The sequence below is a fragment of the Emys orbicularis genome, chromosome 2 (genome assembly GCF_028017835.1).
Source record: "Emys orbicularis isolate rEmyOrb1 chromosome 2, rEmyOrb1.hap1, whole genome shotgun sequence".
In the NCBI taxonomy this organism is placed as follows: Eukaryota; Metazoa; Chordata; order Testudines; family Emydidae; genus Emys; species Emys orbicularis.
The window spans coordinates 42,248,324-42,266,793 of record NC_088684.1 but is presented as its reverse complement, the minus strand read 5'-3'; the positions used below and the strand labels follow the sequence as shown (position 1 = coordinate 42,266,793).

At 43.2% G+C, this 18,470-nt stretch overlaps 1 protein-coding gene across 1 annotated transcript in view; it reads left to right on the top strand.

The window, feature by feature from the left end:
• Window positions 1–18,470, top strand: part of PTDSS1 (phosphatidylserine synthase 1) — a 53,588-nt gene that overhangs the window by 6,102 nt on the left and 29,016 nt on the right. The window contains exons 2-4 of the mRNA XM_065399201.1: window positions 3,076–3,167; window positions 7,301–7,345; window positions 14,661–14,785. Coding sequence (XP_065255273.1) covers window positions 3,076–3,167; window positions 7,301–7,345; window positions 14,661–14,785 — 262 coding nt within the window. The remainder of the gene's footprint in view (window positions 1–3,075; window positions 3,168–7,300; window positions 7,346–14,660; window positions 14,786–18,470) is intronic.

Sequence of the window (18,470 nt, the reverse complement as noted above, 5' to 3'; positions counted from 1 at the left end):
CAAAATGGCAAATGAAATTTAATGTGGATAAATGTAAAGTAATGCACATTGGAAAAAATAACCCCAACTATACATACAACATGATGGGGGCTAATTTAGCTACAACGAGTCAGGAAAAAGATCTTGGCGTCATCGTGGATAGTTCTCTAAAGATGTCCACGCAGTGTGCAGAGGCGGTCAAAAAAGCAAACAGGATGTTAGGAATCATTAAAAAGGGGATAGAGAATAAGACTGAGAATATATTATTGCCCTTATATAAATCCATGGTTCGCCCACATCTCGAATACTGTGTACAGATGTGGTCTCCTCACCTCAAAAAAGATATTCTAGCACTAGAAAAGGTTCAGAAAAGAGCAACTAAAATGATTAAGGGTTTAGAGAGGGTCCCATATGAGGAAAGATTAAAGAGGCTAGGACTCTTCAGTTTGGAAAAGAGAAGACTAAGGGGGGACATGATAGAGGTATATAAAATCATGAGTGATGTTGAGAAAGTGGATAAGGAAAAGTTATTTACTTATTCCCATAATACAAGAACTAGGGGTCACCAAAAGAAATTGATAGGCAGCAGGTTTAAAACAAATAAAAGGAAGTTCTTCTTCACGCAGCGCACAGTCAACTTGTGGAACTCCTTACCTGAGGAGGTTGTGAAGGCTAGGACTATAACAATGTTTAAAAGGGGACTGGATAAATTCATGGTGGCTAAGTCCATAAATGGCTATTAGCCAGGATGGGTAAGAATGGTGTCCCTAGCCTCTGTTCGTCAGAGGATGGAGATGGATGGCAGGAGAGAGATCACTTGATCATTGCCTGTTAGGTTCACTCCCTCTGGGGCACCTGGCATTGGCCACTGTCGGTAGACAGATACTGGGCTAGATGGACCTTTGGTCTGACCCAGTACGGCCTTTCTTATGTTCTTATGTTCTTATGTTATGTAATGACTCTAAGACATGCATGGGTGGCACTACAAGCAGGAAACGGACACTAGTAAATCTGGATGGAACAGGGGGAAGATTAGAGAAAGGTCACTGCCATGAGGTGCTTTAGAGGTGGGTGAGGAAATATCTTTTATTAAATATGAGTAAAGCTCTCAACTTCTGTTGGTGAGAGCTTTAGTCATATGTAGGACCCTGCCAAATTCATGGTCCATTTTGATCAATTTCAGGGCCAGAGGGTTTTTAAATTGGTCAATTTCACATTTTCAGATGTTTACATCTGAAATTTCAGGATGTTGTTACCACATGGTTCCTGACCCAAAAGGGGGTGGTAGTGGGGTTGCAAAGCTGATGTAGGGGGTCTTGGGATTGCCACCCTCAGTTCTGGGCTCTGAAGGCAGCAGCTGTGGAGCTTCCTGCAGCTGGGGGAGATTCCCGGAGGTTGAGGTGGGTCTGATCTCCCCTGTGCTGCTGGGAGTCTTCAGAGCTGGTAGCAACCATGAGCTTCCTGCAGCTAGGGAACGTACCCAGAGATGGGTCTGATCTCCCCCTGAGAGCAGCTGTGCAGGGAAAGAGGAAGTCCTGTCCCACCCCACCCCAGCAGCTGGAGCCTGGTGAACAGTAGGAGCCCCCGGCTGGGGCGCCCCCAGCCCTGCCCCTCCAATAGCTAGATTTCATGGGGGAGATCCGATTTCACAGTCCGTGACGTGTTTTTCACAGTCATGAATTTGGTAGGTCCCTGTTCATGTGTCGTGTGGGAGCTTTGCATGGCAGCAGCCTTCCCATGGCAGACCTGACCTATCCAGGGCTTAGAAGTTTCACGGGTCGGAAAGGCTGCCATGGCACTCCGTTGTGGTGTAATGTATTATTATTCTTTATTTGTATTACCATAATACTTAGGAGCCGTTGTCATAGATCAGGACCCTAATATGCTAAGGGCTGTACAAACACAAAACAAAAAAAGCTGTTCCTGCCCCAAAGAGTTTACAATCTAAATAGGAGATTATGCAGCACTTTGGAAGAGGGGAAAATTATATGTCACACATTCAGAGCCGCCCCTTGGGTAGGGCGAATCAGGGCGACCGCTCCAGGCCCCGTGCTTTGGGGGGCCCTGCGAGCTGGTGCGATTGGCTGGCACAGTCGGTCCCAGAAGAGACGAATCCGTCACTTCCACCCCGGGCTCCACCCTCCCCTCCCTCCCCCAGGGGCGGCTCTGCCCACATTTATAATCCTCCATCTGAGGCTAAATGTTAGTGCAAATTCTAACATACAGTACTATTTCCTCACTGATCCCATCCTGGCAATTATTGTGGGGCAAATTCTGCTGCTGCAGATTCATTTTTGAACCATCCTGAAATAAGATACCCTTACTTCACTATGCACAGCTTAGTCCATTGTAAAACTAGAAAGAAAATTTGACACTAAAAGGAAAGGAAGAAATAATGGAATATATTTCTGTGCATTGTATATTGGTATCTAGATAAGTTCATGATGAGTACATTAAAATATTTAGTTATAAGCAATAAGATTTTAATCTTAATAGTAATAATTAAGATGTGCTATATCAACTATGCTTGTATTTGAGTTACTAATAATTAATAGTTACACTTACTGACTTTGTTATTTAAGGCTCCTAGAACTGACTGAAGAAGAGAGAATTTGTTTGTAAAAGCCAGATCTGTTCTGAAATGGGTGGATCTCCCATGTAAACTAGATGGTACTCTTAGCTGTCTGAGAAGGAAAAACAGCTAAATCAGACTTGCCAGGATTTCCTGTCAAGATATTCACACTGGATGCTTACGTCTATCATTTGGCTATAATATAACAACAACCTTTCTCCAAAAGAAGAATAATAATTTAAATCTTATTATTTTAACTTTGCAGTCAGTTCTGACAATGGCTAGAAGCTGTGCTCCTGGTCTGTGTATATTGATTTTATGTTTAGCTTTGTTCTTGTATAAATGGATGTGTAAGGGTGTCAAGTGAAACCATTACTAAGTTAGCATCTCTTATTGGTTGTGAACCGCCATTGATTTTCAATGCTTATTTCCAAATGTATTTCATTAACCTGGTATCTAGAATGCCTTTTGTCATTGTCCTCAAAAAAGTCATGTTACTAACTTGATGATGTCTGTCTTTTCAGGAATGATTCTATCCCAGAAGATAATATTTGGAAGGGTATCCTCTCTGTGGTTTTCTTCTTTCTAATCATTAGTGTTCTAGCTTTTCCAAATGGTAAGTATATTGATGCTTTACCTTTATTTCACATGCATATTTCTTTTCACTTGTTGCCATTTACTTTCTGAGATGGAAAGGATTGCTTGCTTCTTCTTCAAGTGATTGCTCATGTCCATTCCATATTAGGTGAGTGTGCTCACCACATGCACCAGTGCCGGAAGTTTCTCCTCAGTGGTATTCATTGGGGACCGGTTCTGGTGCCCTCTGGAGTGGCGTGCATTTGCTCCGGTATAAGCCTCACCCCCCCCCCAGTTCCTTCTTATCGCCAATGACGGTGCTGGAACGCTCCCCTTGTTCTAGCAAGCGGTTTCTATTCAGTGGTTCTTTGAACTTTTGTGTAAATAGTTGTTAGTTAGTAGTTAGTTTACAGTTCTTAACAGTTCTTAATAGCTAGTAGACCTTAGCGAATAGTCCCCTGAGGGACTTAGACCAGGGATGGGGCATGCCTTGTTCCCTGGGCTTTAAGTCATGTGATCGCTTTAAGGAGCCAATGCCAATTAGCGATCCACACCTAAGCTGTTTGAAGTGTCTGGGTGAGTCCCATATCCACAAAAAGTGCCGCATTTGTAAGGGATTCAAGCTCTGGACCAAGAGAGGGAGAGGCATTAGACTTTGCACGCTCCTCTAATCAACCAGATATCTTCCTTCCTGTGTTCTATCTGAAACTTCACAAGACCAATGAGGAGAGATGCCTGCATGCTCTAGATGTCAGGCACACCATAGCTTTCTATTTGGAGCGCAACAATCCCTTCCGCAGATCAACTCAACTCTTTGTTGCGACTGCTGACAGAATGAAGGGCCTTCCAGAGTCCTCTCAAAGGATTTCAAACTGGATCACCACTGCATCCGCACCTGTTACGAGTTAGCACGGGCTGTAGCGCTGCGACGTGGTCTTCAGTACACATGTTTACCACTCATTACGCCATCACCCAGGAAGCCAGAGATGATGCTGGATTTGGCAGAGCTTTGTTGCAATCAACACATCCATGAACTCTTACCTACCTCCGATGGTACTGCTTGGGGGTCACCTAACATGGAATGGACATGAGCATCACTTGAAGAAGAAAAAACGGTTACTAACTTTTCGTAACTGTTCTTCAAGATGTGTTGCTCATGTCCATTCCGTGACCCACCCTCCTTCTCCACTTTCGGAGTTCCGGCAAGAAGGAACTGAGGGATGGTGGAGGCACATATGTGCGTCACTCCAGAGGGCACCAGACTTGGTGCCCTACGGATACCACTGAGGAAAAACTTCTGGCACCGATGCATGTGGCGAGCACACTCACCTAACATGGAATGGACATGAGCAACACATCTTGAAGAACAACAGTTACAGAAGGTTAGTAACTGTTTTTTTTAGATTTAGATAGATTTTATTCACTGTCTTTACATTGAATTAAATTAAGCAACTGTATAAATTAGTTGTAATAGCATTGAGCTGAAATACCAACAAAATACAGGTTATTTATCTTTTGCATGGTGTTGCTAGAGAGCCATAGTCCCTTGAAAATGGAAATGTCAGCTTTTTCAGCATATTTGGGGATTAAATCTCTTAATAATAATAATTAATAATACCTGGCTCTTCTACAGTGCTTTACATCAGTAAATCTCAAAGTGCTTTGCAAAGGGGAGGTCAGTATCATTATCCACACTTTATAGATGGGAAAACTGAGGCTCCAAGAGGGAAAGTGACTTGCTGAAGGTCATATAAAAGACTAGTGGCAGAGCCAGGACTAGAACCTAAATCTAACCTTCATTGTTACGGATGTACAACGGTAGAGTTGCTCTACTTCCTCTCCACCTGCTAAGAAAATGAAACTTGAAAGAATTTTTCAATGATTGTGAGTGTGGTTGTGAAGTAAATCAAAATATTTGTATTGCCGTGTTCTACTAATGATGGGAGTTGAAAAGAATAACGCTTTGGTTACACTGGAGACCCTTCAGGAGAAGTGTTATCCTGTTTTGAGTTACATATATTGTGATCTTTGTTTGCTGCTGTAGACTGGCTATGACCATACATTTGTTGGTCAGTTTTGCTTCCCCCCATTTCAGATATTCCCATGCTGCCTCTGTTCAGCAATAGTTTCAATCGGGACAGATTTGCAGCTTTAAAGGGGGACATTTTAAAAGGACTCACTAGAGCTTTGTCTTATGATTAAGAGTTTTATGTGCAAGAAACTGAATTCCTGGTTATATTACCCATATACGCCATGAAAGTTTTATTTTGGAGTGCACATTGGCACAATATGAATTAGTGCATTCTAGATGAGGCTGTTCTGGCATGAAAGAGAGCTTGTGTAAACTCCTGGTGATCAGCTCTGTCTTCAACAGCAAATGATTCTTCAATCTTGAAGGATCACACAAGAGTATCTGAGGGGGCAGAGGGGATAAATTAGAGATCATGTCTCCTCTCATCAGATGTAAAAGCTTGCCAAAATCCAGCTTCATAAATTCCAAGGCAAAAAGAGACCACTCTGAGCATCTAGTCTGACCTCCTGTATAATACATCCCATAGAACTTCCCCATAATAATTCTTTTTGAACTAGCACATTTTTTTAAAAAAGTTGTTGATGTGAGTTTCCTGATGGGAGTTATAGTCTTAATGTATTTATTGAAAAATTATGGCTGGAACTAAGTATTTTTAAATATGCTTAGCTAACAGAAAGATTAGGGTGCTAGGAAGGTGGAGATTAAATGACTGTTAACTTTATTAACTCTCTTAGAAAACTCGGATTCATGGCCCATAATTGGTTTTGGGTAGATTTTTCCAAAATCTTTTTGGAGCAAATAAATAACTCCTTACAAATTCAGGGATTACTCACACAAATCGTAATTTCAAAATGACTTCCTCCAAATTAACATCAACCACTATCATGCTGTTGACAAAAAAAGGCAAGGTTTTAACCTAGTGTGCCTGTCCCATAGCTACATTCTATAAAATCTCATCAAGGTAATCATTAATCTCCCTACCCCCATAAATGAATTATGTATCACACGCAGACCAAACCGATTTCCTATAGGGAAGAACAAATTTGGATATGCGAAGGAGGTTGCATAATGTTATCACCCAAACCACAAGATCTGCATGTGACTGTTGTTCAATTATGGATTTAGAAAAAAACCCTTGCAGGGTGAAATAGGCATAGCTATTTGCATATGGGATTCAAAGAGCAATTCATAATGTGTATTAAAGATCTATGTTTTCAGCCTCTTCCTGCAGTCTAGAAGAATGGATTATATTTAGAAAGTTTTCAGCTCTACCAGACAAAGGTGGCCCTTATCTCCACTTCTCTTTTTGCACTAGTTTGGTGTTTTAATTTAATAAAGGAAGTCAATCTAATCTCTGGCAAAATAAATAAATCTAAAACAGAAGCCGTAATAAGAGGACACTCATCCTCAGGAATCCAGGCTCTTGAGAAAATATCTTGAAGTTAAACCCTTTTGAGCTGTGTGTTTAATCAGGATTTGTGTTTGATCTTAATGGTGTCTTTAAAGGTATCAATTTCAATTTTGTAGACAGAAGAGCTGATTTTTTCACACAAATCCAACCACTGTGTGTAAGATGCCTGATATTCTTTGCGATATCTGATATTAAGTCCATTAGAAGTTTTAGGTGGCCTGCCTGATAATGTTTTTGGGAGTCAGTGCCCCCAATTTCATTGCTAACCTGCAGAAACTTGTACTTGATTACTTTTTCATTCCCAAAACGAAACATCCCTGCAACTGTAAAAAACCACAAAACAGATGTAATCTAGAAAACAGATCAAGAGATCAGCCTGTTAGAAATACCAGCAGCTGGCACCTCAGCATACATGCATCCAAAATACATGCCATCTTCTTATCGCCGGGGAAAGAATGCCAATGAAAAGTAGTTGCATATTTCTTCCATGTCCCAGTAATGATCAAAAAACCTTCAAATCCTAGAATCAATTACTAATGAACTTGTTTTACTTAAATACAGCAGAGGCTCTAAGCCAAACCTTCAAGTACATTGTGAAGCTTGAAGGAAAACTGATCTTGCATGTTAACTTTTGCTGCTATCCCCCTGAACCAAGTCTTAAAAATAATATGCTGTAGTTTTACTCTTTGTAATCAATTCACTGTCATCTAACAAACATTTCTCTCCACAGGGCCTTTTACTCGCCCACATCCAGCGATATGGCGGATGGTTTTTGGTAAGTTTTAAATCTTTATTTTTATCTTATCTAGTTTCATCAGAAAATGCTGGTCGGTTGAACCTGAGATTTTTCAAGAAAACGAATAGGGTTCAATTAACTTGCACCAAATCGCATGTATGGGCCCTTCCATGCTGTCTGCCATGGACCCATAGATCCAACGCTTGTATGATCCACAGCTCCCGGAGAGCTCTGCCATGCCAGGGTTCGTATGTTCCAGGGCCTTACATTGTGATCATCTAGTCTGAGATTCCTGTATAACTATAGAACTTTCCCAAAATAATTCCTAGAGCATATCTTTTAGAAAAACATCTAATATCCAAATTGTCAGTGATGGCAAATCCACCATGACCCTTGGTAAATTGTTGCAATGGTTAATTACCCTCACTGTTAGAAATTTACCCCTTGTTTCCAGTCTGAATTTGTCTAACTTCAACTTCCAGCCGCTGGATCATGTTATGCCTTTCTTTGCTAGATTAAAGGGCCCATTATTAAATATTTGTTCCCCACAGAGGTATGTACACACTGTAATCAAGTTACCCCTTAACCATAAGCTAAATAGATTGAGCTCCTTGAGTCTCTCATTATAAGGCAGGTTTTCTAATTCTTTACTCATACTCATGGCTCTTCTCTGAACCCTCTCCAATTGATCAACATCCTTCTGGAATTGTGGGCACCAGAACTGGACACCGTATTCCAGCAGTAGTTGCACCGATGCCAAATACAGAGGTTATTTTTACCTCTCTGCTACTATTCAAGATTACTCTGTTTATGCATCCCAGGATCACATTAGTTGTCTTGGCCACAGCATCACACTGGGAGCTCATGTTCAGTTCATTGTCTACCATGACCCTCACATCTTGTTTTAGTCACTGCTTTCCTAGATAGAGTCCCCCATCCTATAAGTCTGGCCTAATTCTTTGTTCCAAATGTACACAATTACATTTAGCTGTATTAAAATGCATATTGTTTGCTTGCGCCCAGTTTATCAGGCAATCCAGATCACTCTGAATCAGTGACCTGGCCTCTTCATTGTTTACCACTCCCCCTATTTTTGTGTCATCTGCCACCTTTGTCAGTGATGATTTTAAGTTTTCTTCCAGGTGATTTATAAAAATGATAAATACCTTAGGGCAAAGAACCAGTCCTTGCGGCAACATGATGGAAACAGACCTGCTCAATGACAATTCCGCGTTTACAGTTACGCTTTGAGATCTATCAATTAGCAAGTTTTTAATCCATGTAATGTGTGCCATGTTAATTTTATATCTTTCTAGTTTCTTAATCAAAATGTTGCATGGTACCAAATCAAAAGCCTTAGAGAAGTCTTAAGTATATTATGTCAACACTATTACCTTTATCAACCGAACTTGTAATCTCATAAAAAAAATACCAAGTTTGTTTGATAGGATCTGTTTTCCATAAACATTAATTACATTACCCTCCTAATTCTTTATTAATTGAGTCCCATATCAGCCGCTCCATTATCTTGAAAGGGATCGAAGTCAGGCTGACAGGCCTATAATTATGTGAGTCATCCCGTTTAACCTTTTTAAAAATTGGCACAACCTTAGCTTTCTTCCAGTCTTTTGTAACTTTTCCAGTGCTTCAAGACTTATTGAAAATCAACATTAATGGTCCAGCGAACAACTCAGCAGCTCTTTTAAAACTCTTGAATGCAAGTTATTTGAACCTGCTGATTTTAAAATATCTAACTTTTATTGCTTCTGTTTAACATCCTCCAGAGGTACTAATAGAATGGAAAGAGTGTTCTCACCATATGATGAGACTATATCATTTGTTTTCCCCAAATACACAACAGAAATATTTATAGAACACTTCTGCCTTTTTGCATTACTATTGATAAGTCTACCATTTCTGTCTAGTAGTGGATGAATATTATTGTCAAGATTCTTTTTATTCCTGATACATTTTAAAAAATCATTATTGTCCTTAAGTGTACTGACCATATATTTCTCCCTGCACCCCTTTGCTTCCCTTATCAATTTTCTACAGTTCCTAACTTCTGATTTATATTCATTACTATCAGCTTCCCCTTCTTCCATTTGTTATATATTTATAGTTGCCTTCACTTCCCCTCTAAACCAGGTCATTTTTTTTACCAGTACGGCCTTCTTCATCAGCTGTGGGTCTACAGCTTTTTGGGCATCTAGTAAGGTGTTCTTAAATGAATCCCAATTATGATTCACTCTTTTCTGATTAAATTCTTCCTCCCAGCTGATTTGGCTCATAATTGTTTTTAGCTTTGTGAAATTGGCCCTATTAAAGCACCAATATTACTGATCTGGACTTTATTCTGCTTGAACACTATAGATTTGATCGAGTCATGATCACTTGTACCTAAGATACTGTTAATTTCTACTTCTGTAGTCAGTTTCCCTTTATCTGTTAGGACAAGGTTTAATAAAGAATTCCCCCATGTTGGCTGCAACACTTTTTGTGTAGAAAATTGTCATCCATAATGTTTAGAAATTCCAAAATGTTTTAGTATTGGCAGCATGAGATCTCCCACATATATCACTCAAATTGAAGTGCTGCAGGATTATGTAGCTCGTGGAACAAGAAGAATCTCAGAGAAGATTGCTTGGACATTATTATTCTTCTTCAGTGCATTTTTGAGTTCCCTGAAGTCATCTAATATCTGTGAAATATCCTGCAATTCAGTTCCATTAGTGCCGATCTGAACCATCACCAACGTCTCCTCACCTGTCGACTTCAGAAACCTGTTCAGTCTTGGCTCTGGGAAGGCAGCACACTATCCTGTTGTCTGCTTGTCCCTTGCAGAATGTTCTTTCAATTCTTCTGAGGATTAAATCTCCAACAAGGATCGTCTGTCTTCCTCGGATGATTGGAGAACTCTTTGTGGGCAAGCTTGATTTTCTTACATGTTAGGCTATCCACATGTGTGTCCCTTACATGTCTCCCTTCCCTTGGACCTGCTGGATCTTGAAAGGTGTCTTCCAAAGTTTCCACATTGAGGATCTGGTATTGATTTGAAGTTTCTAGATGTGTGGAATCCCTGACAGTCCTCTTCTCTTTGGTGGCCACAGGCTGCCCGTCCTCATCTGTCTCCAGCCATGTAGAATGCCACTGTGACCTCTTGCCTGTGGTGGTTACAAACTGCCAGGCCTCCTCTCTGACTTCCTCTCTCTCTGATTCATTTGTGGCCAGCTCCATTCTTCCTTGAATCTGGGGTACTGCTGTTTCCTGAGCCTGGCTCTCTAGGAACTTCTCAGCTTTTCTGATTCTCAGTAACATCTCTACTTGCTCCTCCAATGCAAGAATCTTTTCCTCCAGCACAGCCACTAACCCGCACTTCGTGCATATGAAGACAGAAGGGATTTCAAGCAGGAACGAAAACATGGTACATCCATTGCAAGTCACCACCACTGTTCCATTGATGGCCATCTTGATATCACATGTGCTGAACCTAGAAGCCTCTTACATTGCTTCTTTCAACTCACTCCAAAACTTCCCTGCCTCTTTTCATAGATCTCCCTGTCGGGGATCCGGGAGCTTGAAATCCATGCAGGCTCTCTGGGACTGCTGTGGAGCCAGGAGCCTGGGAGATCGAGTTAGATTATGTTTTCAAGCTATTAAATAACCTTCCTAAGAAAATTGCCGTCTCTGTAATTGTTTTATTCCTGGTATAAGCTGTTTTGTATATTTTTTTCATTAATTCATTGACAAATATTTTAATTAGACACTGCTCCTGTACTCTAACCTGTCTGTGGAGGGATGCTGCTTTGTTTCTACAGATAGAGGGATGACCCGTAGTATTCCAAAATGTCTTACAATTAGAGCTTCAAGTTTTGCTTAAAATGATCAACTCCAGTGAAGCAGAAAAATTGAGACTAGGTTTTTATAAATATACATTGAAAGGAGCCCTGAATTTAAAATCTTTGCAGATTTATGAATCATTTGTTGAGGGGGCTGATGCATTTAAGATCTCTCCCAGGCACTGCACATTCATTCTGGAAGCATGGGGGCTTAGAGAGAGAGAAATGTTTTCATGTTTCAAGAAAAGCAGTTTTCAAATGTTATGATTTTATTAAACAGTTTACTCCTAAAAGTATCTTAATTTGCTGAGAAATAAGCACAAAAAATCAGAACAGGGAATCCTCTTTGTAATACAAGTAGCAAAAGTGTTACATGTCTTTTGAAAGTTGCCCATTTAGTTACAAGAGTCCAATGTTGGAAGTGAACTGCTGCCTCATCATAATCTTTAAAACTGTTTTCCATTAATTAAGTAATATGTCACATTTATGTATGTAGAATGTGAAGTTCACAATCCGTTGTGGTGGACTATGAATTTCCTGCTGTTTTCACATCGGGGCGGTTGTAGCGTCCCAATTCAATGGGTGCACTATACTGACCTGCCAAGGGAGCACTGACCACCCTGGCACCACAACCCTAATCCCGTCCTGGGGGGTGCTGGCAGGGCCGGTGCTTCCACTAGGCGACCCTAGGCGGTCGCCTAGGGCGGCAGGATTTGGGGGGCGGCATTTTGCCGCCCTTGGCGGAAATTCGGCGGCGGGGGGTCCTTCCGCTCCGGATCTTCGGCGGAAATTCGGCAGCGGGTCCTTCACTCGCTCCAGGACCCACCGCCGAAGTGCCCCAAAGACGTGGAGCGGAAGGACCCCCGCCGCCGAAGACCCCAGGCCCCCTGAATGCTCAGAGGAGAAGCGCTGCCGCCTAGGGCGGCAAGAACCCTGGCGCCGCTCCTGGGTGCTGGGAAGTGGCTAGAGAGCAGGCTTGCCCTGGGCTCACCTGCAGGGGTGGCTCCTGTCCCATGGGGCTGGGCCCTGCTCTCTGTTCCAGTCATTGCAACCTGTGCATGGGGTCGCAGCATCACTTGGGGTTGTCCTGGCTGCCCCTCCATTGTGACAGAGAGGCTGCTGGACCAAATTTGATCGAGTGGCGTTGTGACATGGTGCATGGGTGTTGCAGCATCTGCAGCCAGGACAGAACTGAGTGGCGCTGCGACGCTATACACCAGCTGCAATGCCTATAGCAGGCAGTTGGGCCCAAACCCGTGGGACAGGAGCTGCCACTGTGAGATAGATGCAGGGCAGGCTTGCTCTGAAACCCAACAGCCCTCCCCAGTGCACTAGGCCAGGAGAAGGGTATGTTTGCCTGGGTTTGCACCCCGGGTTTTATCATTTCTGGGAGTGCAGTTGAACCCATGCTACAGTCACTCATGTTTCACACTTACATTATTGGGGAGCAACTTGGGTCCCATTGACTCATGTGTGCCAGCATAATTTTATCTATGTAGGTATTTTTGACCATCAGTGTGGTATCTAAATGTGGTATCTAATTGCAAAACTTTTAACCAGAGTACATAAATTGATCAGCACAGTGTTCACTTACATAGCAGGGCAGAAAAATTCCCTCCACTGCAGGAATTACTCAGTGACATTCTATTTCTTAAAACTATCTGAAATACGCGGCAAAAACATGCAAAATTCCCCTCAAAATATTTGGAGGTTCATGGGGCATAAAGCAGATTTTGAAAATATTTTTATAGAATTGAGTCTGATATGAAGAATAGATCTGTTCAAAAAGATATCGAAGATGCCGCTGTTGGGATTTTTTATGTAGCTAAAAATATCTAGCCTCTTAAAGTAGCTGATGACTCATCTGTTGACATTAAAGGGTCACTGCTGATTAGCTATAACAAGTTTGAGAATTCAGCAAACTGAGAAGCTTGAATAACCTAGCTTCTGCTGTACAGTCTTGGGGTACAATAATTGTAAATTTAAAAGGATGGTCTCAAGGTTGACATGCCCAGAACTTCTATTGTACTATTAGAGAGAGAGTATACCTGCATAATTAGGGGAAAATCCTGCTCTAGTGTGATTCTGCTTCCCTTGACATGACTATCAGCCACAGCTATTCAGTAAATGCAGAGCAGGATGGCTCTGAGGGGTGCACCTAACTGCAACTCCAAAATAGAGTCTCACGCGGGAGCGCCGCCAGCTTTTCTGCCGCCCTAGGCGGCGGAAGGTCCCCCCCTAAAATGCCGCCCCCCACAGAGGCGGCGGAAGGTCCCGCTGCCGAAATACCGTCACAGTCGCCGCCCCCCAAATTGTAGCGCCCTAGGCAACTGCCTAGGTCGCCTAATGGGTTGCGCCAGCCCTGGTCTCACACACAGTTGGGAAGCATATATTTCACCACAACTCCTAATCAGTAGGCCATACCTCATCTAGTAGCTAGATAGGTATCCATCCTTCCTTTATGTTGTACCGATCCCCTGGGGGAGGGAAGCTCTCTGCACAGTCCTCTAGCCCTCATATTCTCTCTGCATACCTCTGGACAGGATTTGAAGCTTAATATATAGTGACATCATGCAATAACCTCATTGTTATTAAGACTTATTAGTGTTTGTCCTAATTAAACTGATTTTAAAGACAAATATGGTTTTTTTCCCCCATATTTTCCCCCCTCATGGTATTGCTAGAGGACAGAATTAAGGTTGTTTGAGTGTCTAAACTGTGCATTTCTTGAGTTGACATGTTTAGATTTCTCTTAAGTGTAACCTTAATTGAATTTCCTGGAATTGTAATTATGCCCCAAATCAAGCATTAAAACATCCCTGTAATGTGTGTTTACCCTTAAATTACTGATATGTACGCTCAGTCTTAACTCCATCTTAATGTAGTTTTGTTTTTTTGAATTTCCTAAGTTTGCCTTTTTTTAGAATTAAACTTTTAATGACACTCTCCAGCACATCAAAGCAGCTACTAACCAGGAAAGCTAAAATTGCAGCTAAATTTGCATTTCCAGAGCAGCTCAAAGCAGGTGTCTCTGTCCCTTAATATGCAATTATTGGTTTAGAAGGCTATGTTAGTGAGGCCAGGAGAGAATGAAATCGGGACAGGAAAAGCCCAGTCCCTGAGTCCCAATGTCTTTTTTTTTTTTTTTTAGAGCTTTCCCTGTGCTCCTGCTTAAATTCTGTGTTTAAATTGCTCTTTGGATGTGACTTGTTTTGGTTCTGTTTGCTCAGTCATGTCTACGTAATAGAATATCCGATAGGCAATGGTATAAAAGGCTGGTTTTTTTTGTTTTGTTTTTTTCCCCCCAAAGATTGCCACATGGTGTGTGTTTGCAAAATGTTTGTATGCAGCTATTGTCTGAACAAAACCTGCATTTGTGCAAATTGGCATTTCTGTGTGCAGTTAACCACTGTAAGCAGGCTTTGGGGCACCACTTTGGAACCAATTTTTGACTATTTGGCCCACGGAATTTCCTCAATAAACATTCCATGTGAATATGATTCTACCTCCGACAGGTCTCAGCGTTCTCTATTTCCTGTTTCTGGTGTTTGTGCTCTTCCTTAACTTGGAGCAGGTCAAAGCAGTGATGTATTGGCTAGATCCTAATCTTCGTTATGCCACCAGGGAAGCAGACATCATGGTATGTATACTTAGCATCCTCGTGCAAGTTACAGGTATTTTGTATTAACTGTCAGATCTCTACATTTCAATTAACCAGTTAAAATTTTTTTTTTATTCTTTCTGATTCAAATTAGTAAAAACTGATCTACTGGGCATATTAGAAATATTTGTGTTGAGGTTCTGGGTTATATTAATCATGGAAGTGATGCTAGATATCTGAAGGATATCCATCATTGTAGTATCTGGATCATACCTGAGCAGCTTGGAGTCAAGTCAGAATAGGTGGTCTACCATTGCTATCAGACCAAATTTAATGGGGAATATGGGGTTTTTCCTGACAGTACTAAGCAATGGAACTTTGTTCCTTTTGTGCTTTTGCACAGACTTAATTTCTCTCATATCCTTTACAAATAGCTATAATAGATGACTTATTTGTGGACAAACTAAATCCAGAGTTATGGCCCTGTCTCCTCTTGACACAAAGGAAAGTGCAAGTGGCACCCACTGCTAGGGTGTCAGAGCTGTACTTGCAGCTCCAGGTATAATTAGACTTCTTTCTGGGGAATCTTGCTGCAAGTCTTATGCTTTTTATTTGCGTATTATCATTGTGTCTACAATATACAAACGTGCAGCACCCTGCCCTATCTAGGAACTTACAATCTCCTTCAGGCAAACAATACACTTTGTTTTTGTTCAAGAAATAAAACAGAGTACATAGTTAAAAAATTGCATATGCATGTGGGTCATTATACAAACTGGGAGATGAACTCAATTTAACTTTATAGCTTTATGGCTTGAATTTGGACCCTGTTTTCTGCATATGTGTATGCAGGAAAAGAAGTAACAAAGCATAAAGCAACTGTATTCTCCCTCCTTGGCCTTCTTCCAAAAACCCATGAAGTTCATACTGCGCAGGTCTTCTGTGGCCAGACCTGGGAAGAGTCTAGGGTATGCTGTAGGATGTATGCCCATCTGTGGTCAAAAATTAAAGAACTAAGTAGATATTCTGATGGTTTTGTTTGCATTGGTGGCAAAATGAGAGCCCTCTCTCTGGTGCTCAAAATGCTGTGCCTGTCAAGAAGATGACTTTTTTACATTTTACCAAAAAAAAAAAAAAAGCACCCTACATTATTGTAACATGGCACTGAATAACCTAAATAATTAGATTAAGATTCTGTAATTTCATAGGCTCTTGACCTGAGCTTTCTCATGCTATCCTATCTTTGGTATTACACTGGTTTCTCCAGTAGTAGTAAATGTAAACCTTACAGCTAGGAGACTTGCTAGGAACAGACATTTTTTTTAATTATGGTGTAATGGTTTTTGAAATGTAAGGCCAGATTGTGGCTTTTAAGGCACAGTCTGTACTGGACAGGGTGCAGAGGGGACTGCATTGCAACAGGCTTCCTTCCAGGGCTCCTAACTCCTCTGGAGGGATCTCCCTGGCACGTGCACTGCAACTGCAGCTTAGCGACCCTTACAGTGGGTGATACTTTCACTTCTCTCTGTGCCCGATCCACTCCACTAGCCTGCGAGAGGAGGAGACAGGGCAATAACCCCCCTTTCAGCAGCCCTGTTAGAGTGGCTTTTACCTGTGACCATGGTTGGCGCATGAACCCCCCGCTTTGGGGAGGCTAGCTCCCTGCCCCGTCCCTTCCGCATAAGTAGGGCCCGACCAGTTTCATAGGTGTGAAAAACATGTCACCGTCCATGAAATCTGATCTCCCCTGCTTCTGCCCCCGCGCCTCCCCAGCCGCTCCAGCCTGGGCTCAGGGCTTCCGCGCCTCCCCCGCCACTCCGGCCCGGGCTCGGGGCTTCCGCACCCTCCCCAGCCCCCACAACTGCTCCGGCCTGGGCTTGGGGCTTCCACGCTCCTCCCCCCCACCAGCTGCTCCAGCCTGGGCTCGGGGCTTCTGTGCGCCCCCCCCCCCCCCCCCCCGCAGCTGCTCCGGCTTGGGCTCGGGGCTTCTGCGCCCCCCCCCCCAGATGCTCTGGCCTGGGCTCGGGGCTTTTTTGGGGCCCCCCTCTCCCCCAGCCACTCCGGCTCAGGGCTTTCACCCCCTACCCTCCAACCTGGGCTCGGCCGCGGCTGCAGACAGGGCTCGGGGCTTCTTCCCCTGCAGCTCTTGCACTGCTCAGGTTGACCCAATAGGGTCTTCTGCCCTGGGGCTTCATCCGGGGCTGGGGCACCCATTTTTTCGGAGGGGGCCCCCAAATTGGCTGGGGGCCCCTGCCTTAATCTGTCTCTGGCATGGACTAGCAGCCAGGAATCCCCAGCTGGGGCGCTCCCGGAGCACAGAAGTGAGGGTGGCAATCTGCAGACCCCCCTAAAACAACTTTGCAACCCCCCCTTCCCGCCAATGAGCCCATTTTCGGTCAGGACCCCCCTGTGTTTACAATACGGTGAAATTTCAGATGTAAACACCTGAAATTGTGAAATTGACCAATTTTTAAATCCTCCGGCCGTGAAATTAACCAGAATGGACTGTGAATTTGGTAGGGCCCTACGCATAAGGCCTCACCTGCTGGAGCTCTGAGCCGCACCACCACTCCCCCGTGCCCGGAAGAGCCTGGCCCAAACCCAGCTGCTCTGGCTGCTGCAGGCCACCCTGACCACTGGGCCGCTGGCCAGCCTGAGCCCCAGCCTGACCCCCCAGGCCACTGGCTGGAGCTGAACCCCCCTAGCTTTGAAGAAGAGGGGGAGTGAGTGTGGGGCCATGGGGTGGAGTGTAATCATGCAACAGCCGGGGTTAGCAGAGGCTTAGCCTCCCCTGGCTTATTATACCTGCTGCCCATGTGAGGGCAGTTGCAGTGAGCAGCGCTTACCATCCCTGTGTGGGGAGAGCTTGGGTGAAATCCTGGCTCCACTGAAGTCAGTGGGAGTTGGATCTGCAGCTTGTCTGTGGAACTGCTTCAGGCATTGTACTGAGGATGTACCACTGTTGAGTTGCTTGAAAACCAGACCTTCAAGGACAGCATTAAAGCAAGAGAACCTTGATCACTTGTATATAACCCTTTTTTCCATGACCAGCTTGCTTGGGGTTTTATATGTGTATTTTCCATATTTCTTTCTCCTTACTGTTATTTCTATCCTTCAGTCACACGTGCAGCATTCACCCCAAAGACTATCTCTACCCCTTTCAGATTCATTTACACCACGATGACATCAGTATTATCCTATTCTTGATTACTGCAGCTTTATTGGCTACAAATTGAGGAAGAGCACTGAGGGATGGGGAGCAACATTATTCCACATAGCTATTTATTTGGATTTCTTCTATCTGTCCCTGTTCTACCTCATCTCAGATTTATGGCTTATGGAAGAGCGCAGCATGATTTTTGCTTACCAGCTGTTTGGTTAATTTAAAAAAAAGGGAGGTGGCAAAATATAAACTTGTACATAGTGTTAAGTCCTGTCTCCATGTGAGACAGGTATGTGAGGTCCTGATCGCAGCAGCATTGGTGCAGTTCTATCCAGGCAGGGAGCAGGGTACAGAGACTCCATTCTGTATAGCTCTGAGGCCCAAGAGGGATGTTCTGCTCCCAATCCACACCGTGCACAAAAACCAGCCTACAGTGTACATACCTGAGGTTATGCACTGAGGACAGAATTTGCCCCATAATTACCAGCAATGATAACAATCAGCACCTGCTTTAAACAAGTCAAAAATGATAGAGATGCACACCAGAAGGAGCAAAATTCC